At 51.6% G+C, this 23,746-nt stretch overlaps 1 protein-coding gene across 5 annotated transcripts in view; it reads left to right on the top strand.

Moving 5' to 3' along the window:
* Positions 1–23,746, top strand: part of RARB (retinoic acid receptor beta) — a 378,824-nt gene that overhangs the window by 352,465 nt on the left and 2,613 nt on the right. For all 5 annotated transcript variants that reach the window (XM_059162464.1, XM_059162466.1, XM_059162468.1 and 2 more), the window contains exons 5-7: positions 11,846–12,022; positions 21,625–21,829; positions 22,661–22,819. In XM_059162464.1, coding sequence (XP_059018447.1) covers positions 11,846–12,022; positions 21,625–21,829; positions 22,661–22,819 — 541 coding nt within the window. The remainder of the gene's footprint in view (positions 1–11,845; positions 12,023–21,624; positions 21,830–22,660; positions 22,820–23,746) is intronic.

The following is a 23,746-nucleotide window of genomic DNA, read 5'->3' as shown; positions in this document are numbered from 1 at the left end:
AGCTCCTGAAGATTCAGAGACTTGAAGTGTTGATGCCGAAAGAAGGGCAGTGAGCATCGGGGCTGGGAAGCTGTTGGGGGGCGGGGGGAGCCCCTCGCCTGCAGGCTCTGACTCTGTCTGGTTGGCGGTGTGGGGGGCATTTCTGTCAAGCTTCCCAGTGATGCTGCTGTGGCCGCGCTGCCTTCCGCACTCTACGTAGCAGGTGCCTTTCGTAGCCAGACCCAGGATGACCTTCTGGGGCCCAGCCAGGCCCTTGGTGTCAAGGAGAACGAGAGACATCGCGTGCTTCAGCCACCCATGTGGGAAGCCGTTGACCTCTCCTGCCAGGCTGAGGGGAGGGCTTGATTTCAGTGGACAGGCCCGACTGAACTTGGTCCAGAGGACAGAGCAGGATGAAGCTGGACACCATAAAGGAGCTTTCATTTTAACCCAGGAGGTAAAGCAGGCCCATGAGCTAAGAGGTGGGGGTGGGGGGGGGGGGTGATGCCTTTTCTCACTGGCAGGGGCACTAGAAGCCAATGAATGTGGTTTACCTCCTGCTCAGCCACCGATCAGCCGGGTGACAGTGTCAAGTTACTGACTTCACCCAGCCTCCTTTCTCCCATCTGTAGAATGGGGATGATATAAAATGGTTAGAAAAATTAAGTAATTCATGAGAAGCTTCTGTTGATGGGACCTGGAAATGCCCGTGTGACAGGGATGTGGCAGGCTCACCAGCCACCACACGTCCATTCCCTGGCTGGGAACTGATACTCGGGGGGCCTGGCCCCGTGCCAGCTGCATTAGACACTACAGAGAAGGAAGAGGATTAATAACCAGGGCCAAGGAGCATCTCATTTATTCCTCTTAGAGATATTTATGATTGCCCATCATTCCAGGCAGTGTTTGGGGCTAAGTATCAAGGCACGTGCATCCTGACCTAGGAAATCAGGACCTCAACCGAGGCTGGGCCCAGGGAAAGGACAGAAGGCGGTGAAGGGAATGGTGAGAGTGGTAGGAGGGAGTGGGAAGTGAGAAACAGCTTTGCAGGGGCTCCTGGGTGGCTCGGTCAGTTAAGTGTCTGACCCTGGATTTCAGCTCAAGTCATGATCTCAGGGGCACGAGATCAAGTCCTCAGGGGAGGGGGGGACGTCTGCTTGAGATACTCTCTCCCTCTCCCCTCCCCCTGTGCTCATTCTCTTTAAAATAAATAAATCCTGAAAGAAAGAAGGAAAGGAAGGAAGAAAGAAAGGGCCTTGTAGAGTCTTGAACGCTGATTGAGGGATTTGTATTTTAATCTGTAAATACTGGAGAGCAAGAGACAGTTTGCAGTCAGGAGTCTTTGTTATTCTTGTCACCATTATAATTACAGCTAGTATTTATTGAGCATTTACTATGTACCAGGGACCATGCTAAACACTCTAAATATTCATTCTTTGACTCCTTACAGAACATACAAAGCGGGTATTGTTGCTTCCATAATACAGATGAATAAACTGGGGTGTAGAAAGGCCAAATAATGTGCCTCATGTCTCATAGCCAGTATGGTGGAACTTGAACGTGAAGTTCTGAGTCCAGGGACAGCCCTTTTAGCCACACCATACACAGGATACATCATGGGGGTGGTTGACAAGGCCGAATGGAAGGAGGAGCCATTGGGTTTCTGGTTAGGAGGGGTGGCTGTTATCCAGGACTAAATCAAAATGTTAGTTCCAGAAAAGGCAGAGTAAAAGAGAACAGTCAAAATAGGGAGGGCTTCCTGGAAGTGGAAGCTTTTGAGCCAGGTCATGAGGTGAGACACATTTTATGACGATCCCTGGGATCATTTGCTATGGTATCAGGGGTCTCCTCCCCTCTTCCCCAGGTGGGGCTTCCTTCGTGTGGCCAAGGAGTCTGCCAGGCCCTGACTCTCCTGGTAACCAGATGAAATGGTGTCCACTCTGCTCTGGGGCAGAGCTGGGCAAACACAAGGCATAGCCTTGCGTCCGCCTAGAACGCACGCCCTGGTGTGGCCTGGCTTTCTCCAGGGCCTGGGACCAAAATGCTCCTTCAGGACGGACCTCCCCCGTTAGTCGGCACAGCTCCTTCCCACCCCAAAAGGCAGCCGGGGATTCTGGCTAGCCCCACGTGGGCCTGTGCCACCCTCCCTTCCCCCAGGCATCCCTCTGAACCCGGTAGCCTCTCCTTTTGGATTCTCATTATACCACAGGTCCGATTCCACCTGTCTCTAGGCCAAGGAGGCTGCCCTCCCAGCCTTCCCAGAGACGCAGCAGGGGCTGGAGGGGCCGCGCCGGGTCCCGTGGCTCACACTGCAGGTCTCGGGGAGCCGGCCTGAGGACTTTCGCTGGCTGCCAGATCTGCTTGGCTCACGTGCGGGGCACTGTCACTCCTGGGGGAGCCCTCACCCAAGAACAAAAAGAAGCTGGTGGGTGAATGCCCCAGCTTCCTTACCCCTGGGGAGGATGCCTTCTCTCAGCCATTTCCCAGGGGTTCCCAGCAAGAAGAGCCCAGGAGCCCACAGGGATGTCTTTACTGGCTGTCTGCCTTTGCCAGACCTCTCCTCTCCAGCCTTCCTGCAGGGCTTCCTGGGACCTCTTTCCTTTCTGCACCTTTAAAACACACACACACACACACACACACACACACACACCTATTTATTTGAGAGAGAGAGCATGGGGACACTCATGCACGCACATGTGAGTAGGGGAGAGGCAGAGGAAGAGAATCTCCAGCAGACTCCCCGCTGAGCATGGAGCCCAATACAGGACTCGATGCCACGACCCTGAGGTCATGACCTAATGTGAGTCGAAACCAAGAGTCAAACACTTAACATTGACTGCACCAGTCAGGCATCCCTTGCTGCACGTGTTTTGATCCAGCGAGGAACATGGAATACAGCTTTTCCCTCTCCAGAGAGTGATCCTTAGCTACATGGCAGCCAACCTCCTTCCGGAAGCACACTACCCGTTTGTGGGATCGAGGCAGCTCTGATACAGTCTCTCATCCGGCTTTTTATTTCGACTCTGTATACAGATCTAGCTCAGTTTTTATTGTAAGCAACTCCAAATCCTTTCTGCAAGTAGGTGGGGCTATAAATAAATAACAGCAGCCATAACACATTCTCGGCAAGCCCTGAGTTCCGACTTGGGCATTTTTTTTTTTTTTTACAAAAAGAGCTTTTTTTAGACGGGCAGTTGCTTCCACTGCAAGGAAACTTCCTGCCGTTTTCACTAGCCTGGCCTCCTTGTCAGATGCCTTTGGAATAAGTGGGCAGAGAGGAATTAAAAAGGCAGCTAGCCGCCCACCTACAGTCTTTTTTGGAAGAGTAGTTCCCTTTTCTTTTCTAGTTAGGGTAGATTCGGGTCGCATGGCCCGGCCTGCAGAAACAGCAGGTCTGTGTGGGGAAGCGCGAACATTTACCCACTGCCTCAGGGAGGGCAGGGAGCTCGCCTCCAAACTTGAGAGCTAGACCCTTTGGGAAGGTTCCTAACCAGTGACCTCCCAAACCAGGAGGCGTGGGAGGGGGATTCCGCAGGGAACGTAGAAAGCGAGGCAGCACCTGTTTACAGATAAGTCTCCAAAACAGAATGAAGAGGCAAACCGAAGGGAGCTGCAACCCAGCTCTGAGGCTATTTACTCTGCTTCCTGAGGTCACACCCTTAGCAACTGCGTCATTTGGGTTTCCAGGCTGCACAGAGCCAGGGTCAAGTCTTGCCTGTGCTATGTAAGTTTACATGACCTTGGACTCATCCCAGGAGCCTCAGCCCTCTCCTCCGTATCATGGGGCTTGCGTGGTACCCACGTGTTGGGACTTCTGGAAGGGTTAAATGAAACAACTGTGTCAGAACTCCTTGCACAGTTTCTGGCGGAGGGAGATACACAATGGGCAGGTCTCCTCTTGATGGTGCTATGGACGCTCTTGATGGTGCTATGGACGCCGTGTTGTTTTTTCCAGCCACGCACACAGGTTCGGGAAAAGTAAAGTGGCCGGTGGGCAAGGGAGCCAGTCTCCAGGCAGCTGGGCAGCTCGCTCCGGCTTCCCCCTGCTCTGCCCTGTGCGGACTGTCCGTCACCTTGCAGAGCGTGATGGGGCAGAAGCTGCCCTCTGCGGGCCTCGTGAAGTTGAACCATGGAGATTTAAGGAGCCCTTAGTCTACTCAGAAAAATGACCACCAACAGAATCATTAAACCTGTAAAAGCCCTTCCAGGAAACGAGTGCTTGAGAAGAGGAAGGATATTGTGATGACAGTTCCGGCCATTGCGGACTTGGCTTTCCTTCTAGAAAACCAACACTGGGATCAGCCAGAGAATCAGAACGTGACCCTCAGGAAGTTGGCCTCCCAGGAGAGACGTACCTGGGAGGAGGGTACCACAGGGGCGTCTGGAGGCCCGAGTTCTAATCTCCACTCTGCCGCCTCCCAGTTAGCTGACCTTGGACGGTTCTTATCTTTTGTGAGCCAGTTTCCTGCTGGTAAACATACCTGCACCGCCTGTATCACGGAGACGGTTCTTTGGTTTTCCAGCACACATTTACTGTATCCCTACTGTATTCGTCTGCTGGGGCTGCCCTGATGCCCTGACGAAGTACCGCAGACTGGGTGGCTTCCGTCAACAGCGATTCATTATCTCACAGGTCTGGAAGCCCTTGGGCCCAGCATGAAGATGTCAGAAGGGCCGTGCTCTCTCTGGCAGCTCTAGGGAAGAATCCTTCCTTGCCTCCTCTGGCATCTGACGTTGGGGGCAATTCTTGGCACTCCTCCGCTTGTGGAAGCGTGACTCCAGTCCTCTGTCGCCACATGGCCTTCTCCTGTGTATTTCCAGGCCATCTTCTCTCTGCGCATGTCTGTCTCTGTCCAGATTTCCCTTTATAAGGGCACCGGTCGTGCTAGAATGAGTCCTGCCTCATGACCTCATTTTAAGTTGATAACCTGTGCTAAGACCCCATTTCCAAATAAGGTCACATTCTGAAGTTACGGGGGATTAGGACCTCAACATATCTCTTGCGGCAGCGGTGGTGGGGGAGTGGTACAAGGTTCAACCTGAAATCCCTGCTGAGCGCGGACCTGGAGTGCACGGACACGTACCCTCCCGTGCTTGCGGCTCTTTTGTGACGTCTGGCTGGAAATCAAGGGTTGTCACATTCTGGGAGCTTTTAGAAGCCCCTGGCAGTGCATATCACAAGTTTGCGGCTTTTAGTGAAAAATGCCCGCTAGGCGCTGTGCTGTCTTCCCCAGATCTTCCTGGGTGGTGGAAAAAGGAAGACATTTTCAGTCGAGGGAGTAGCATGGGCATGGCATGGAGGTTGGCAGAGGAGGGACTGGGTGCAGAGCCCAGGGAGACAGGCCAGTGCTAGCCGAGAGTGCGGCCCTTGTGAGCATAAGGTATGTGGGCACTGGCCGCAGAGAGCCAAGTAAGATCTCTCAGCTGGAGAGGCAGTGCCGCCACGGTGAGCCCCGCCCGCTTTGTGCCGGGCGGGAGGCTTTGGCAGGTAAGCAGGACAGAGCTTTGCTTCATTCTTAGATGTGCCCGCGGCATTAGTTTCAGAAGCCATCTGTGGTCCTTCAGAGCAGCCGAGATCACCCCAAGATCGAGCATCTCCTGGACATCCTCCAAAACTCTGATCTACACCCTCCAGCCAGTATATCCCTGAATCTCTCCCCCTGCCCTCCGCCAGGGTCCCTGGGTCTCTGAGATCACCATCAGTGAAGGGGCTGTGGCTGTCCCGAGGGGCCCTTCCAGTCTCATGTACTGGTCCTGGAGTCTTGGGCAGTGGGGGTGCAGGAGCACCCCTAAAACATTACTTTCAGGGATATCATGCTCGCTTCTAGCCAACTTCCCGGGAGCTCTTGGGGAGGTCCTTCGAGACCCTTGTTCCTTCCCTCTTCCCATTGCCCGTGGCCTATTGCTTGGAGCCCTCTCCGCCCACGGGCTGCCATGCCTTTGAGACAGTGCCTGTCTTTCCAGCCGAGGCTGCAGGATGGCTGCAGCGTTTCCCCACCTGTTGAAAGCATCCGGTTCTGCGAGAATGCTGAAAGTGTGCCGGGGGCCCCCATGCCTCCCTCTTCCCACTGATGGAGGGACCCCCGCTGCTACATTCCTAAAGCCGTAGTATCTGGTGCCGAGATACATGTTCATGGACCACAGAGAGATGCTGGCCTGGTACATCATGTTCTCGTCATAACGTGCCAGGGACCTTTCAGCCACCTCCTGGAAGCTTCCAGCATTACCAACCGGGAGGGAGATCACAGATACAATCGCAGGGCCTAGAAGACAAACGCCGAACATAAGACGCCCCAGGAACAAGAGGGCAGGTGACAGGGTGTGACAGTGGGCAGCGCGGACACTGGAGCCACACTGCCTGATGGCCGTCCTGGGCCTCCGCCTCACAGCTGAGCCTCTTGCTCGACTGACTTCACTTCCCCAGGCCTTGGCCTCCACCCCAGTCGCTGGGACGAGAACAACCCCTGCTGGCAGAGTGTGCCATGAGATTTAGAGGGAGCTGGTTGTGAAACCCTCAGAAGGGGGCCTGCCCCCCAGGGTTATGGCCTGGGACATGTGTGCCCCGGAGACATGGAATGTGGATGACAGGAGCCATCTGCAAACACGACTCGAAAGGGCATCAGCCCGTCTAGGTGGTCATCGGCCTGTCCGGGTGGTGGAAGGGTAGATTCAGGCCTAGGGAAGGAGGCTCCTGACAGATGACCCCAACATTCCCTGAGAAAGTCACTCCTTACTGTTGGGAAGAGTTTGCCTTTCCTCCTTAGCTGCAAGGAGCCATGAGCAGGCCTGCTTGAACCACTGTAGTATCCAGCAGCTGCCACACACGGGAACTTCAGAATCACCGGTGATTCCGTCTCCGTTTGTGGGTCTTGTTCTGCAAGTAACGGCAATCAGAGAAGGGATCCCTTTTGCGTCACCAAAATGGCCATATAATTGGATTTCCTAGTGGGGCTGGGCGGTGCTGCTGCGAAAGAGGCCCTGGAGCGCACCCCTCCACAGGGCCCCCCCCCCCGCACAGCACTGTGGGAAGGCAGAGTGGGGGGACCTGCCTAGAGAGGGGCTCCCACCCCCTGAGGAGGAGTGGGGGAGGGAGAGCCATAGGTCGAGGAGGGCCTGCCTCTCACCCCCGGCCGGGCTGCTCATCAGCCCTCAGCCAGGGCCTCCGTGACCACCCCAGCCTTTCACTCTCCTGTTCCCCCAGTTTTCAGAAGCGCTGCTAAAAACCCACACTTCCCTCAGTGCGCCCCATCACCACCTTCATTACCAACCCAAACAAGCCGAGCTCTCCGTTTGCTGCGGCTGGCAGATAATATATAAGCCATTTTAAACCTCATGCCTATGAATCGAGCAACCAGTATAATAAAATACCAGGTTATTTTGTGTTTTATTAACTGCCTCTTCCCTTCGGTTTGCATAATAGTGAGTTAGATTTACATGCCATTAAGACGGCTGTGCATTATTTTTAATCGAAGGTACGACAGGCTTCTCTCCCGCAGCCCAGTGTGTGATGAAGTAACCTCATACTGATGGGGGTTTCGTTCACACTCGCTGGGTCGGGCCAATGTCTTTTTTTCCAGATGGATACTCCATTGTAAAATGATTTCCCGCCGTAAGCTCTCCTCTCTGTCCCTCTCTTCCGTGTCATCTTCCTACAAACTGGATAAACTGCCTATTAAATTTAATTACAGCCCGAATGGCCGCACATCTTGATCTTCTGTTCCCCCGAGTGTGCTGTGTTCCACCAGGGTTCTTGAGGAAGGAATAAAATCCATCTGGAGGATGCATGCCCACCTTCCTCAGGGGGTGCTGCGGAAAGCGCCGGTGGCACCCACCCTTTGAAGGCCTTCTGTGGCATCCCTCATGCAAACTCCTTTCCGGCTTTCCTCCCCAGTATTCAGGATGAAAGCTAGTTTTATGGACTCTCCGGGCTGGTTTTCACTGAGGTAAGGAACTAAAGATATGCGTCTGGGGTGCACCGTTCCCTTCATGGAACTGTTGACATTTGTCAGAGGCCTAAACACCAGGCCCTGGGAGCCTTGCCTTTGCCTGGGTGGTTCCGCTCTGCCTGCCTCCAGAGGCAGCCAGAGTCCTCCTGAGCAGCCCTAGACCATAGCGGGGAGAGCCTCATCCTCAGAATGGTCGTGTCCTGAGACATCCAGAAGCAAGGACTTGGGGGAACGTCCTTCCTCGTTGACTCATTGAACAAACACTTGTTGAGACCCTGCCTGCCACGGACCAGGCGCTGTTCAGACACTGAGGGGACAGCAGGAGGAAAATGAGACAAGAAGCCCCGTGTAAATAAGGGAATGATAGTGTGATAGGGAATAAGTACTGTAAAAAGTGGCCCATAAAAAAAAAAAAAAAAAAAAAAAGAGTAGGTGACATTTGACCAAAGATGTGAAGGAATGAGGGAGAGCATCGTGTGGGTAGCTGGGGGAGCAGGAATCCAGGTGGACGGAATAGCCAGTGCAAAGACCCGGAGGCAGGTACATGCCCACTTGTTCACGGATGGCGAGAGACCAGTGAGGCTGGTCCAAGTGGGAAGACAGGGAGTCAGAGAGCAGGCGCCGGATCTGGGAGGGCCTCGCAGGCCAGTGGAAGGACTGTGGCCTTTGGTCTGAGATGAGAAATCATTGGCGATTTTGAGCAGTACAGTGATTTGCTTTGACTTTTGTCTTAAAGGGTTCCCTTTATTCCTTTGATAAGAATAGACCATAAGGCACTGGGAGTGGAATGAGGGAAAGCAGCGAGGAGGCTATTGCAGTACTCTAGGCAGGAGGTGATGGTGGCTCAGACCAGGATGCTGGTGCTGGGGGCGGACCTCTTCTCTAACTCTTAATAGTTCTTTGGAGGAAGGATGTGACATTGTCAGGCCTAAACTCTCTCAGCTATACCTGTTCATCAGTCCAAATTCTTCCTGCTACAGGTGAGAGGAACCCAAACTCAAACAAACCTAGATTTTTTTTCCAAAAAGTCATGGTGTGGATCAGGCATGGCTGGATCCAGCATTTCCATATCTTCAGGACAGAGCCACTCTTCCTCTTTCTTTTCCTCCCTCACCTCAGCTTTCCTCTGAGTTGGCTTCATTTTTAAGAAGGCCTTCTCCACCAAATAGCCCCTGAAAACTCCTGGCAACCCACACTGACAGCCTTGTTCCCCAGTTGTTCCAGCCAAAGACTCAGAAGTGAGCCTCATGGGCCTGCTGGCAGTTGCCTGCTCTTTTCTGAACCAATCTCTGTGGCCGAGAGGAGGGCCTGTTGTGATTATGAGGACCAGAGCCAAGCACCCTCCTTGTGCTTAAGGGAGTTGGCAGCCCTGCCCAAACCCCACGGGCTCAGAGGGAGGGAGGAGCCGTCCTCCAAAGGACTGCAGAGGCAGGAGAGAAGGACGGCACAATGGCAAGAATGCAGGACAGTCATTCAACTGCTCGCACACCAGAGATTCTGCTCTGGGGATCAGAGAAAGAGAAAAAGAAAACAAAAAGCCGCACAAAACCACTTTCCAAGGTAGTGTAGTCCTTACCGAAAGCTGAGACCTTCAGTAATTTCCAGCAAGTTCTTAGTGGTGTCCTATCTGCTGTGTACACTGAGCATCCTCCTTACTGATTAAATGGGGAAGGCTAGGTTGAGGCTGGTAATGGGCCATGGAGTGGGGACCAGAATGGGGACTTTGCTGGCCCTGCTCCCTCTGCTCGGGAGGACAGAGGAGAAGATGGTCACTGCTGTTGTCTGAACCATTTGGCAGTGCCGTGGGCAGGTAGGGGTGCTGAGGAAAGGGATCCAATGCTGACCAAACCCCCAGAACACACCCAGCACCATTAGTACACTGGGAACCCACTTCCTCTCCCCTTCAGCCTTTGAGGGCACGTGGCACATATTCCTCTTTACAAATGGGGAGACTGAGGCACTGCTTATGGGAGGGCACACCTGTCAGCTGGGGATCTGGTAGACCTGGGACCCACTTCTGGCCCCTCGATGGCAGGTTAGCTCACCTCTCTGAGATGGCTTTTCTCCATCTTAGGATGAAGCTAAGAAAAACTAGCCCCTTCTTTGCTGGGTGAGGTCCAGAGCGGGGGCCTGGACGAGGTCGTCCATGGCGAGTCCCAGAGAGCAGCAGGTGCTCTCCCCGCCAGGCTGTCAGCTCGCCAGGGCTGGAAGCATGTGTGATTGCTCAGCTGTGATACCCCAGCCTCTAGCTGCGTGCGGGTGGGGCAGGAGACCTTCGTGAAACAGAGGGAAGGAGGGGAAAGGCTGGCGAGTCAGTGACTGTAGGAGTGTGCAAATGGATGGAGGCTCCAGCCAGTAGAGGGCTGTAGTTGGACTGAAATCTGTTCCCCTGATTTATTCTGTGGTTCCCAGAAGCCAGGGGACTGCAGGAACCTGGCCCTCGGGGTCCAGGATTAAAGCTGCTGAGGAGAGAGAAGGCCGGGGCTCCCCGGAGGAGCAGCTGTGTTATCCCGGCAGCCACCCCTGGCTGGCAGCCCCCTCTGCAAGTCGCTTGTCATCACACTGCACGTGTCATGGGGCCGCCTGGCGCTGGGACCAGGGGCAACCAGGAAACACGCATGTGACCATCACAGGTCTGAGGTCACTAAGGGACGCCGTACTCTGTTGGTGTCATTGTAACCTTTTGTTCTCATTCACACTGTCCCTGTCTCACCTTTCATCTTTATTATGAACGACTGTAAACTTACTGTGGAAGCAGAGGATAGAGTAGTGACCACCGGGATCGCTCCCCAGCCGGCCCCGTTTCATCCTCCAGCCGCCATCGACACTCTCCTCATCATATAGTCTTTGGAAGTAAATTTACAAACATGTTATTGGGCCTGTAAATATGTTGATGTTCTCAGTGATGCGACCTTCTGCCAACACTGAAAACAGCAATGTTTTCTTTACAGGAAATTCGCATCTCAAACACCGTAATATCTCACAATCCCACTTCTCTTACGTGTGTCAGGTCCTTTAGTTTATTTGAAACAGAATTCAGATAAGGTGTACACCTTGTAATTAAGTCTCCTTTCTCTTTCTTTTTTTTTATTTGGTCCCCTCCTGTGCCTCTGTCGCACTGACCTGCTCTCTCTTCCTGTAGTTTTGCTATTTTCAGAATGTCCTGTTCATGGAGTCCTTCTGTGTGCAGGCTTTCGTGTCTGCCACCTTCCACTTGGTGTGATGCTTCTGAGGCTCCTCGGTGTTGTGGCCTGGGTCATGTTTTCTTTGCTGTTGCCCTTAACCAGCATTCTGTTGGGTGGGGTGCCGTGGATTTCTCTATTTACGGGTTAATAAGCATCTAGGTTGAGTCACTTTTAGTCTACAGGTTTCTCATTCCAGTTTTTACAATGCGTTTGTGGAAGAGACCAATTAATTGGTGTGATGAAGGCTCTAGCATTCTGGATGGGGACGGTTGCATCCCCCGTGGTGTAACTTACCATGTTCCCATGTCTCCCGGATTTCCGTAGTTCGATCTAAAGGCCCACTCTCATCCTGCTTTGACTATTTCAAAGGTGGGTGTGTGTGATTCCATGACATTGCCTCTTTTTAAGATTGTAGCAATCACTGATCGTCAGTGCCTAGAGCCGTTAATTCATCAGGGTTCTAAAATGGTGGCTCCTTATTCTATCATTCCTTCATGTACTAGTTGGAATAATCACATTAAGAGAAACCCCCTTTATCTCCTATTGACAACCTGGTGGTTCAGAGCTATGATATGGAGCATCTTCAAAACAATCCAGGCTCAACACCCAGCGACCCTAGCAAGAAGCTCCCTGGTCAAGACCGAAGTATTAGTGCATTCATAGAAAATGTGCCGAGTTCCTTGTCTCCCAAGCTTTCCAGAAACTCCCCCTTACAGTGTTTTCTCTCCCTCTTAGAATTCCAGTGCTGACCATCGAGTCCGACTGGACCTGGGCCTCTGGGACAAGTTCAGTGAACTGGCCACCAAGTGCATTATTAAGATTGTGGAGTTTGCTAAACGTCTGCCAGGCTTCACCGGCTTGACCATTGCAGACCAGATCACCCTGCTGAAGGCTGCCTGCCTGGACATTCTGGTATGTGCCCTTCTGAGCTCTTGGTCAGGGGTGGGGCAGGGGGAGTGGACCGGGGTACTTGGAAGACCTCCAGAGGCTTCGGTCTTCCAGCCTCCTCCAGCCACTTGCATCATTTGCCAAGCCCGTCCTCCCTGCCTCAATTTCCATTCCGCTGCCGGAGGCTCAGGGATGCCCAGGACTTGGGCTGAGCCTCATCCCTTCTCGACTTGGTGTGGGAACCCCCACTGCATGGCCTTGGAGCAGGACCCGGCCTGTCTCAGTCACAGCCTTGCTGGCCTCCCCCAAAAGCCCTTCCGCAGGCCAGTCCTGTAGATCTTTGAAAGGCCATCAGGCTTCTCTGAGCTAAACCCACAGGAGTTGGCTCACGTTGCCCTGGTTCTGCCCTCTGATCTTATACCACCTCTGTCAGCGGCCTCGGGAAAATAATTTCCTTTCCTGGACTCAGTGTCCCTATCTGTGCAAAGGGAATGGATTCCTGGTGCCTCTCTCCCCTCTTCTGTTCTCACACTGGGGCCACTAGGGACCCTGTCACACCTTGTCCTCGGTGGGTCTACTGGCCAGATGCCATCCCTCCCTCCCTCTACCTGGTTGGGGCTTCAGGGATGGTGTGATTAATTCTGGCTGGGCTGGTTTCCGTGATGGGGAGGCAGCTCCCATTAGAGGTGACAGGGATGTACCCTGCCTTGGGGTGGGGGCTGGTCTGTACGGATGGGCCTCTGGAGGAAGTGGGAGGGGAAGCTGGCCCCCGGCGACGCATCAGAAAATAGAGAAAGTAAAATTAGCTTTTGCGGTGCTTTAAAAGCGTAGATTTTTCTCTTTATTACATCTTTCATAGCTTTGGGTATAAACAGTTCTGCAAAGCAAATGGAGTTACTCACTGTAATTAAACACATAGTCCTGCTCAGGAGGAGAGAGGACCCCGTATGAGGCAGTTGTGTAGGGAGCTTGAATGTTTATGTGTCTTTCTGCTCACTGGTTGGATCTTAGGAGTGGTAATGGTTGCTCAGTAACTTACATGTGCTAGGGATCCTGAGAATACATATATGAAATATATATGTAAATATACATATATAAAATATATTTTTTCATCTCCGTAACCTACATGTGCCAGGGATCCTGAGAATATATATATATGAAAAAAAAATATATATATATATATAAAATATATTTTTTCATCTCATAAAATCAGAGGATCTGGGATGAACTCAGGGACATTTAGAAAAAAATGAAACCTCAAAGCAGCATTTACCGGTCACCTGCCCACACCCCATGGCATCTGCAAACCTCAGCTCACTTGAGCCTCCCACAGCTCAGTGAGCCGGCTGGGGGATGGAGATTCAGCCCATTTTACAGATGAGGAGCTAGAGACTGGGTGAGTTACCCAGGTCAGGTGAATGCTGGAACCAAATTCCAAGACCCACATATTTCTATCCCAAAAGTCATGAAAGGATTAGAGGCATAAACAGGGGATGGTGGTAGGTGGACCGTGGGCATAGGACCAACCAGGCCACCAGAGATTAATAGAGGCCCCCTGAGCAAATCTGTGACAATGTTAATAATGAGCTACTGGAATAATTCACAGGAAAGCCTGTGCTTTCTTACCCTTTCCTACGAGTCCTTCAAGTGCAGCACTCAGGTTGAGTTTCACCTAAGCCTCCAGACCCCCCCAGGATATGAGTAGAGACTGGAGTTACCAGCACGTGGTGAGAGGTGCCCCAGAGGTCCAGAGTGGCTGAGGGGACCATGAGGTGGCACCACCAGGTCAGGCTCTGCACCAGGCCACATGGTGGAATTCTGATTCCCTGTATGACGTGGCCACCCGGCAGGGCCTGGAGCCTTCCTGAAGTTTGGGCTCTGACTTAGATTCTTTGCTTGTTTCTTAGTCCTCCTCTTGTCTGGCTGCCAAGTGGTGACCGTGTGGGGTTCCTTCAACTCCAGTCCTTTGGGAAAGGTGAAACGAGAAGGAGCTTTTGCGACCCTCTAAGGAAGCATCTTCTTTTCTCAACACCCCATACTTTCATGGTCAGGGGTGCTTAGACCCACCCCCTTTAAATCCCCCCACAACCTCCAGCTGTCTTTCCACATCCCACGTTTACAGTGAAACCCAAGCACTCCTCTGGATTGTCCATGGATCCAAGAAGCAGTGCTTGGCCTCTTGGTGGAATTGGGTAGAACAAGACCAATATCTGTGACCTTGGTTGAGTTAACCTTTCCCAGTCTGAGTTTACCTATCTGTACAACTGGAATAGAAATCAATGAGGCATTGACTAAAGTAATTCTTTAAACAGGCTTAAATATAGTCATGGGTATAAGCACAAACAGGGACAAAGCTGTTAAAAGCACATGGGGACAATTCCGGACCCTGAGACAGGAGTCAGAAAACTCTTTCAACCACTGTGTCCTGGCTTCATTGGTCCATGGGGCTGGGGCTGGGATGCAGTAGGCGCAAGAGGGAAAAGCCCTACTCGGGGAAGAGCAGGGACGTCCAGTCTTATGAGATGAAGCAGAAGGAGTACTTATTTGGCCCCAGATAAGAGCTCATTTCCAAGAATTCGTGGCAAAGGCAATTAATCACAAGAGCCTGAAAAATGCACAGCTTCAAAGAGCATCCTTCGGATGAGAATATCAACTGGCTGACCCATTTAGAAGAATCTTCTTATCGAAGCCATTGATGTAGGGATAGAGCGAGACAGACACACTAGAAGGAAAGATGGACAGACACAGGCTGAAGTTGCTGTCAGCCCCTAGAAGGGAAACACAGAGTTGTCCCAGGGGTCGGCAGCTCTGGCCTAGCACCACGCATTGTGTGTGCTCTGAGACAGGCCTTTGCTCCCGAGTGCGCGGTGCCTGCTGGGGCTGTCCATAAGGGGAAAGCATGCCCCTTAGCCTGTGCTCTCTCCACACCACCCTCCAGAAGGGTTTCCGGTCCTGGCGTCTGCCTGGGTGGGGACCCTTTGGTGTGGAGTCCACAGCCAGGCTTCCCTCAGAGCTAGGATTCATGATTTCCCACAGGGGTCAAGTAGCTGCAAAGTCTCTCTTAAGATGGGTCAAATCTTCGAAACCATTTTCCATCCCTCATCCCAGAGCTGTGGCAACCCCAGGTTTGTAGTCAGGATAAGGAAGGGACCCCCCAAGAGTGGTCCCCTCACCTGTGCTCACGTTCTCCTTCTTGCGGGCTCTCCTTTATCTTCCCTATCCTGTTTCTCCTCCTCTTGCCCCTCAGCTGCCTCTTCTGTGCAGGTAATTGAATCAAGTCTCTCTCAACTTAAAAATCATCAAAAATAATGCTTGCGGCTGTCTGACCTTCTGTTTGCTCTTCCCTGCTGACCTCCTCCCCTCTCTGCTCTGCCTTTTACAAATACTCACTGAGGACCCGCTGTGTGCAAGGCACTGTTCTAGGCTCTGATGACACAGCAGTGAACAAGACAGAAATGCCTACCCTCGTGGAGCTGCCCTTCGACAGGGGACGGATGGAGAATAAGCAGATGAATAGGCAGGGTCTGACGGGCCGCAAAGAAAAATAGAGGCAGGATCAAGACCAGGAGCGTGACTGAGGTGGTCATGAGCTGAGTGTTTCATGAGGTTCTGTTGTGTGTGTAGAGAAGCAGGTGACCTTTGAAGAGACCTGAATGAAAGAACAGAAAGAGCTGGAACAGTAAGAGACAGTACTCAGGGAGGTGTACGAGGGAGAGCGACCTGAAGAGTGTAGCTCAAAGGCCCTTAGGCAGGGAGGCTCTGGCAGACTGAGGAACAGTGAGGAGGTGACTATTTGGGAATGAATGAATGGCAAATGAGTGAGAGATCAAAATTGGAATTCCAGAACATGGGCTGCCTTCGGAGTGTTGCATCTGGGCGGGTTCCAGCGTGAGGTAGTGTGAGGGCTTCCATGAGGGTCCCTCGGGGCCTTCCTGGGTTCCCGCTGCCCCCGCTGCCCTGAGGAAACATTCCCACACCAGGGGCAGCGCACTTAGCTCTGGTGACGCAGAAGGGACTGCCCCGTGTGACTTCAGGACATGATTTGTGGCTCCTGGGGTTCTGGGGACCGTGCGGCTCTAGAGCCGTGGGGGGCCATTCCCGCATGAACCCGTCCTCCCCCTTCCGGAGGCTCAGCAGAGACCAGACCCAGCCCGAAGAGGAGCCGGCTCTGCCCCGGAGCCCACAGCCTGAGCTGGGCTGCAGCATCGCCCTCGGCCTCCGTGCGGGCGTGAGGAGGTCCCGTGTCTCTCTGAAACCCAGCCTTCTCACCCCTGGGATCAGAGCTGTCGCCCTGGTTGTCACCGGACATCACTGTGAGGCAGTCAGTGTGGGGTGAGAGGGCGGGAGCCAGACTCCCTGAGTTCAGATCCCAGCTCTGCCGTGTGGAAGCTGCATGAACTGGGGATTGTCAGACCAGATCAGGATCTCCCCATGACTCACCAGATACAGTTCATGGCCCGAGATGCATGAGCCATTTGAGCTTTCCTCATTTGCCTAGGGACTCAGAAATCCCCAGTTGGCCCCTCAGGGGGTTACAAGGTGGGAGAGATTTCTGATGAGGGAATCTGCTTCATTAATAATTGAACAGCTGTTCACTAGCCACCTGCTGTGCGGGCTCCACAGCCCAGATGCCCGAGACAGAGCAGCGAGCAGGGCAGGTGAAGAGCAGGCCCATCTTCCGGGCGCGGCGGTGGTCAGCCGGCCCAGAGAGGGACGGCACACCAGGGAGAAGACAGCAGGCCGGGCCGGGGAGCCAGGGGGATGGGGGGTGGGGGCTGGAATACTATCCAGCAGTGAAAAAGAAACAGCTTCACCTATTCCCACAGGGAATCTCAGCTGTGACTCGGAGTTCATAAAGGCCGGACACAAGAGGGAATGTGCAGAGTGAATCCCTTTACCTCAAGTTCAAGGACAGGCAAAACTAGTCTGCAGGAATCAAGGTCAAAATAACGGTTAATTGGAAGGGAGAGGGACAAGCAGCAGGGGATGGATTGGATCTCGAGGGGCCACAGGAGCCCAGATGAGCTGGAACTCTTTGTGTCTCGATCTGGGTGGCAGTTCCACAGGCGTGTACCTGGGGGGGATGCAGTCACCTGTACACTTGAGCTGTGAGCACAGCTCAAGGCCAGTACAGTGGGCTCATTATCCATTGCCGTATATCAAGTTGCCATGAAACTTAGCAGTGTTAAGTGATGAGCATTACTATCTCCTGGGGCCCTGTGGGTTAGGAACTGGCTGAGCTGGGTGCTTTTGGATCGGGTCACTCAGAAGCTTGCTGGCCAGACACTGGCAGGGGCTTCATCCTCCTAAGGCTTATCGGGACAGAAGGGCTGCTTCCAGGGATTCCTAACAGGTGTCTGGCAAGCTAGTGCTGGTTGTTGGGAGGAAGGCCCAGTTTCTTGCCCCATGGACCTTTCCATGATGTGTCAGCCAGCTTCCCCCAAAATGAGATGTAAGAGAGTTGAAAGGAGTCGTCCACAGTGCCTCGTCTCCTATGACTTGTTCTCCAGAGTCACACCCGTTGCTTCCCCTGGATTCTATGTGAGAATCGAGTCACTGGGTCCTGCCCACACTCAAGGGGAGAGGAATGAAGCTTTGCTCCTTAAATAGAGTAGAAGCAAAGAATTTTTTAAAGCCACTGCACATGCTATACCTCAGTTTTAAAACAGTTTTATTTCCTATTTCAAACAAAAGTGGGTGATAGGATAGAAAGTAATGGTCTTAGGAAGCATGTGCTTTCTGAGGACGTGACATTTGAACTGAGCTCTGAGGAGGAAGAATCCTGAAGATCAAGGGAAAAGCATCAAAGGCCGAGGGAACAGCAAGTGCAGACGCTTTGCTGTGACATTGACTTGCTAGAGATTCAGAAAGGTTGAAATGGGCAAAAGTTAAGGAGCAAGGGGAAAGGAGCTGTAATGGGATAGGTAGAGGCCACGGAGGAAGAAGTCTAAATGTCACAGATCTAGAACAGCTCGAAGCCACTGGAGGGATTTTAAGCAAGGACGAGGTCCCCTCTGGTGGCGACTTTGAATAGCATGCTCTCGCTGGGAGAGCAGACGCGGAGGCCAGAATCCCCAGAGGAGAGGTGAGGGTGGCTTGGATTAGAGTGGTCACAGGGACAAGGAAAGAAGGCGACAGGTCTCTCTCTCTGTGCCTGCGATCCCACACGCTCAGATCCTCCCGGGGGGACCCCAAAGGCAGTGGAACAATATTCACCTGTCCTTGCTGAAGGCAGGAAGGCTGAGGGTCCTCCCTCCGAGGAGCGTCAGGATGGCTGGTCACAGAGCCCGGTGCCATCCAGCAGGGCCCTCCTTGCGTGAGTCAGCCTCGCCTGCGCTATTTTTGCCCAACTCATGGGGCCCGCGTGCTCCCCTGTCCAGATGCAATACCCTGTTTCAAACAAAGGGCGTTTTAATACTGGTGAAGCACTTGGCAGTTGCCACTGGGGTTTGACTTGAACCAACTGAAACTCCTTGGTTCCTCTCCAGAGGCAGGCCCGGCTGCGTGGTTGAGGAGGAAGCCTGCTGCCCACTGGGCCCAGCGTGGACAGGGGGAGAGTGCAGGCTGCCATGGGCCGTCCCCTCTGGACAGCCCGTTAATACTTGGTTTGGGTTTTGAACTTTCTAGGGAGAGAGGCCACAAAACATAGTTGAAATGCTTCATTAGAATCCAGACATTTTCCCGCTTTTGAGGAGGGGCACCCTTCAGACTAGAATCGTTCAAAAGAGACATTTGTGTGCTCCAGTGCAGACTTGGATTTCTAAGTGAGCCGCTGACAGCTTGCAAATACCTAAACCTTGGTCTTCCGTTCCTTTCCAGCAAATCCTGGTTTCCTTCATTCTCACAGGGACAGATCTAGTGCACTCACTTCTTGGCAGCCTGCTACAGCTGCAAAGACTTATTTAGTACCTATTTGATTCCAAACTGGAAACGTGTCTGGAGATTTTGAGCCCATAAATACTGAGCTTCTGACTCTGCGCATCACGTGACCCGTCCCTACGCAGGCATCTCTCCTTATGCTCCTCCAGGTGGTGTGAAGGGGCCTGGGCTGGGGCTTTCAGGGGAACTAAGGCTTATAAGCCGGGGCCTCTCAGTTCCTTTGCTGCTCTGACATGGAGAATGGACTTCATAACCCCTCAGCTACCAAGATGACGTGAAACTGGTCATTCAGTTGGGGACTCAGAGGAAATGGGGGGACAGGCTCAGAGAGGTCTCTGGGCAAATACCTGAGAGGCAAAAACGGCCACCCATCCAGCGAAGAGGAATCTTTGTAACATTTTAGCAACAACTCACGTTCAGTTGCTTTCCCGTTCACTTGCCACTTGATCACATAATAGGAATGTTAAGTTTGAGGATGTGTCCTGATTTAGATCGTGCCCCCTCACCGGAAGTGAGCTTTGCCCAATTTTCCGTTTCCAAGGCCGCGCACTTCTGTGTACCAGGTAGGTCACCATGCATAACCGTCCAGGTTGTGCACTGCACTAAGGCAGCGAGCCAAGGAGACAAATGAGGCTAATATCCAAATTAATGCTGACTGGATGTCATTTCACCTTAGGCAGCGGGGGATGGAGAGTGGCAGGAAGAGGATGGAGGCCACTGGGGGGCAGAGGTGAAGAGCACAGCATAGGGGAGCACTTAAGTGCTAGGGACCAATCACCTGAAGCAGATCATGCCACTTAGCAGTTATGTGACCTAGGACAAGCTATTTGCCTTTGTTTCTCTATCTGTAAAATGGGATGATCAAAGTTACGAGTTGATAGGAGAATTAGGTAATATGTTAAAACACTTAGCACAGTCCCCAGCATGGAGGCACTGATAAATAAACCATTAGCTCTCATATGTTAGAGGACGGAGCGCTCATCGTTCCCCCCTTCTCCTCTCAGGAGATATTCTTCTAACCAAGAAGACATTGGGGTCAGGCTTTTTTTTTCCCATCAGCAGATGTAGCAGATGTCCCATGGCCTCACTTTACAGGACATCTTTATACTCTCGTCCAAGTCCACACTGGAGTCCAGCATGTAGGAGGAGGGCTGCCTCCTAGCCCCATGGGTTGGAGGTTCGGAGAACACCAGAGCAAGGACCCAAGAACAGGCGACCTTTCCAGTGCGCCAGCCCTGCCCCCTGGCTCATGTGGTCACTTAGCCAGTCCTTTAGGATGGTCTTGGGCAGGGGCAGTGTCTTTGCCCCGAACACCCAGCACGAAAAGATTTCACCTGGTTCTTGCATTAGGAGTCCTGGTGGGAATATGGAGAGTGGGAAGGGGGCTCTTCTACAGGGACTTCCCTTGTAGCTCGGAGTCTTGTGGCTTCGTCAGAGGGCTACCCCCTCCGCACAGGGCCCTGTCACGGGAAGATCGCAGACCCTTCTGATCACATCTGTCCTCCTCTTTGTTGACACTGAAGTGACCACACCCAGTCATACAGAGCACAAGCATCTGGAAAAAAACAGCGCTCTTAGCCTACCGGGTTATCCACTCCTGTCCAGACAGAATAAATTTCTCTGCTTCACACAGCTCTAAGGCTTTTTTAGAAGGAAAAGTCAAAGGTAGACACGTGGCCACCAGAAAGGCCCCTCACAGTGATCGGTACAGAAATATGCTTCTGGGCAGATGAGTGCTCTGTGTCCATGGAGCTCCTTGCCGGTGGTGCCGGCCGAGAGGGCAGTGGGCACGCCAGCTGCAGTGATGACATAGCTACACGAGGGGGTTTTGGAGTTGGCCATGCTGAGTGAGGCCTGAAGGCCCACAGCACCAAGCAGGCGACTTCCTGGTAGCGGGTGTGGCCAGGGTGACCAGCAGAGTTTTCTATGAGGGGCATGCCGGGTGGCACCGGAAGACTGGCATCACGGCCCGGGCTTCTCACCTACAGAAATCCCAACCAGATTTCTGGGCGTGGTAGAAATGCCTCCTCTTCCCTGTGACTCTGCCCTTGATCTCCTTCCGGCTGTGTCCACGCTCTCCCCCTTGCAGTTCCCCTCCTGCTCCTCAGATTGGAGCTGCTGGGAGGGAGCTGTGTGAGCAGAGGCTTCGTGGAAGAGGGCCCAACCTGGGTTGGCATCAAACCCAGCCACATGGGAACCGCGTGACATGGGGCTTATGACTGAGCCACGCTGAGCTTCGGTCCCTCATCTATAAAATTGGAATAATATTCACTTGCTAAAGTGTTTGAAAGCTTGAACGTAGGGCCATAGTTAACACTTGACATATACTCACCATTTCATAAATGGTAGATAGTGCCTTTTTTCTTTTCGTAGACTGTAAGCTCTTAAGAAAAAAATCTTTTTATTCCCCAGTATCTGGCACAGTGCCTAGGACATAAGTAGGTACTCAGTAAATGTTTATTTGAGTCAAGTGAATTACTTTTAGCACAAATATTTCTTAAAATTTCTTGTGTCCTGTTTATTATTCCCTAAATAATGTTAGCCCATATTTTGGCTTCTATACTCTTTCAATGAAAGGGCTGCTAGAAGACATTCCACATCCAGAAGGCGGGCAGTGTGCCTCACGTGATGTGAGAGCTCCTTGGAAATCTCCATCTTCCTTCCCAGCTAGATTGATGCCATAGGGACAGGCTGGCTTTGATGACCCACCAAATATGGTTGTTTTTTTTTTTTCTTCTTCCTTCCAGATTCTTAGAATTTGCACCAGGTATACCCCAGAACAAGACACCATGACATTTTCAGATGGCCTTACCCTAAATCGAACTCAGATGCACAATGCTGGATTTGGTCCTCTGACTGACCTTGTGTTCACCTTTGCCAACCAGCTCCTGCCTTTGGAAATGGATGACACAGAAACAGGCCTTCTCAGTGCCATCTGCTTAATCTGTGGAGGTACCAACTACCTAGAAAACCCTCATGAGATTCCATGAAGAACAACTTGTAATTTATGGGAAATTCCTATCTCCATTTTGGAGTAATTTTGCATGGAGAAAGACATGTGAATAAATAGCCAGGCATGCATGCTAGGGGGTTGTTGCATTTTTCCATATTGCAAATTAAATGAAGATATTTGGGATCCTTTTGCTCTGAAATACCAAAATGATATTTCTCCAATTGCTACTGGTTTTTTCTAAGGCAGGATCAGACTATTGTAAAATAAATTGCCTAAGAACATTTTAATGATAATGCAAGGGACTTCCTTGTGCCATTTGTGACTGCAGTGGCTTGGACTACAAGTCACTGGGTTGTCTCCCCCCCCACACACCCCTAACTCTTAAAGGACTGGCATAAAATATGGCTTTCTTTGTGTTGACCCCTACTGGCTCACAGGACATTGAATCCTAAGTGGTTAAAAAGTAATGGCTTTAATTACGGGGCCTATTTACCTTGCTTTTAAAACCATCCAGCTGCTCAAGGTTTGGTTGAATTCAGTTCAGTAGTGACATCTCCTGGTCACAAGAAGTAATTTTCTCCCTGTAACAAAGCTACTAGTAATGAGAAAATGTGCTTTTTAACAGCAAGAGGGACATTTTCAAGTATCACTGCTTAAAACATTTGCACGAGTCTTCAAACTGGTATGTGACTGAATCATCAGATTAATTAAGTCATAACGTACTAGGGCCAAGGAAACAAGAAAGGGAAATGGGCAGCAGCCCTCTCTCCTGGCAAGTGCGGAACTCTTTCTGTCCTGATACTGTTTAAAACTTTCTTCCTGCTATCTAGACCGCCAGGACCTTGAGGAACCAACAAAAGTAGATAAGCTACAAGAACCACTGCTGGAAGCACTAAAAATTTATATCAGAAAGAGACGACCCAGCAAGCCTCACATGTTTCCAAAGATCTTAATGAAAATCACAGACCTCCGCAGCATCAGTGCTAAAGGTATGTCTTTAGAGTCTCCATTGTATTCATGAAGTGGTCCTGACCGGTTTTTTTTTTTTAAACTTGATGTTTTCATTCAGGATGTTTGACAATAGCTGCTTTTCTGTTTTTGTTCTGGAATTTATTTCTGATGGAAATCAAAAGGAATAGCATTCACCCTTAAAAACCTCTTATCTTACCCTACTCAATGATCTTAAGAGATTGAGTTTGTAATTCAGGTGACTGGATAGAAAAATTGGTGTTTTGTTTGTTAAGATTTATTTATTAGAGAATGGAGAGAGAGCAGGCGCACAGGCAGAAGAAGGGGCTGAGGGAGAAGAAGAGAGAGAATGCCAAGCAGACTCCCCGCTGAGCAGAGAGTCCTACAAGGGGCTAGATTCAGGGACTCGGAGATCACGACATGATCCGAAACTGAGTTGGACACTTAACCAGCCGAGCCACCCACATGCCCCTAGAAAAACTATTTTCAAGAGAATGTATTGACAGCCTTTTCATTTTTCTAATTTAATGCATTTCATTCCTTTTCACACATGCTCTGGTTGACATAAACTTGACTGCAGTTTTTCCTGACCATCCAAACCTCAGGAAAATGAGTAATACTTAGGGCAACTGTTACTGGTGAAGTTTCTCTCTCAAAGCAATGTTGCCATCACTCTCTTGTGTATAGGCAGATTGACTTCTGCACGCTTCTCAGCAAAGGAATTCTTGCCTTCCTGAGAGGTATAGATAATTCTTGCTTAGTGATTTTCAGTTTGTGTGGCAACTTGAGCAATTACAGAAGTGCCTAGAGCCAGAGGACAGTTGAGTGCTAGAGTGGAGTTTTTCTTTTTTCAGAGAGAAAACTCAGCAGCTATCCCCGGTACCAAGTGTGCTTTGTCCCTGAAGACTTGGCTGAGCCAGGGAACAAATGCTCTATTTCAGAAAGTG

This window comes from Mustela lutreola, chromosome 2, assembly GCF_030435805.1.
Source record: "Mustela lutreola isolate mMusLut2 chromosome 2, mMusLut2.pri, whole genome shotgun sequence".
NCBI lineage: Eukaryota > Metazoa > Chordata > Mammalia > Carnivora > Mustelidae > Mustela > Mustela lutreola.
This window is presented reverse-complemented; position numbering and strand designations above follow the sequence as displayed.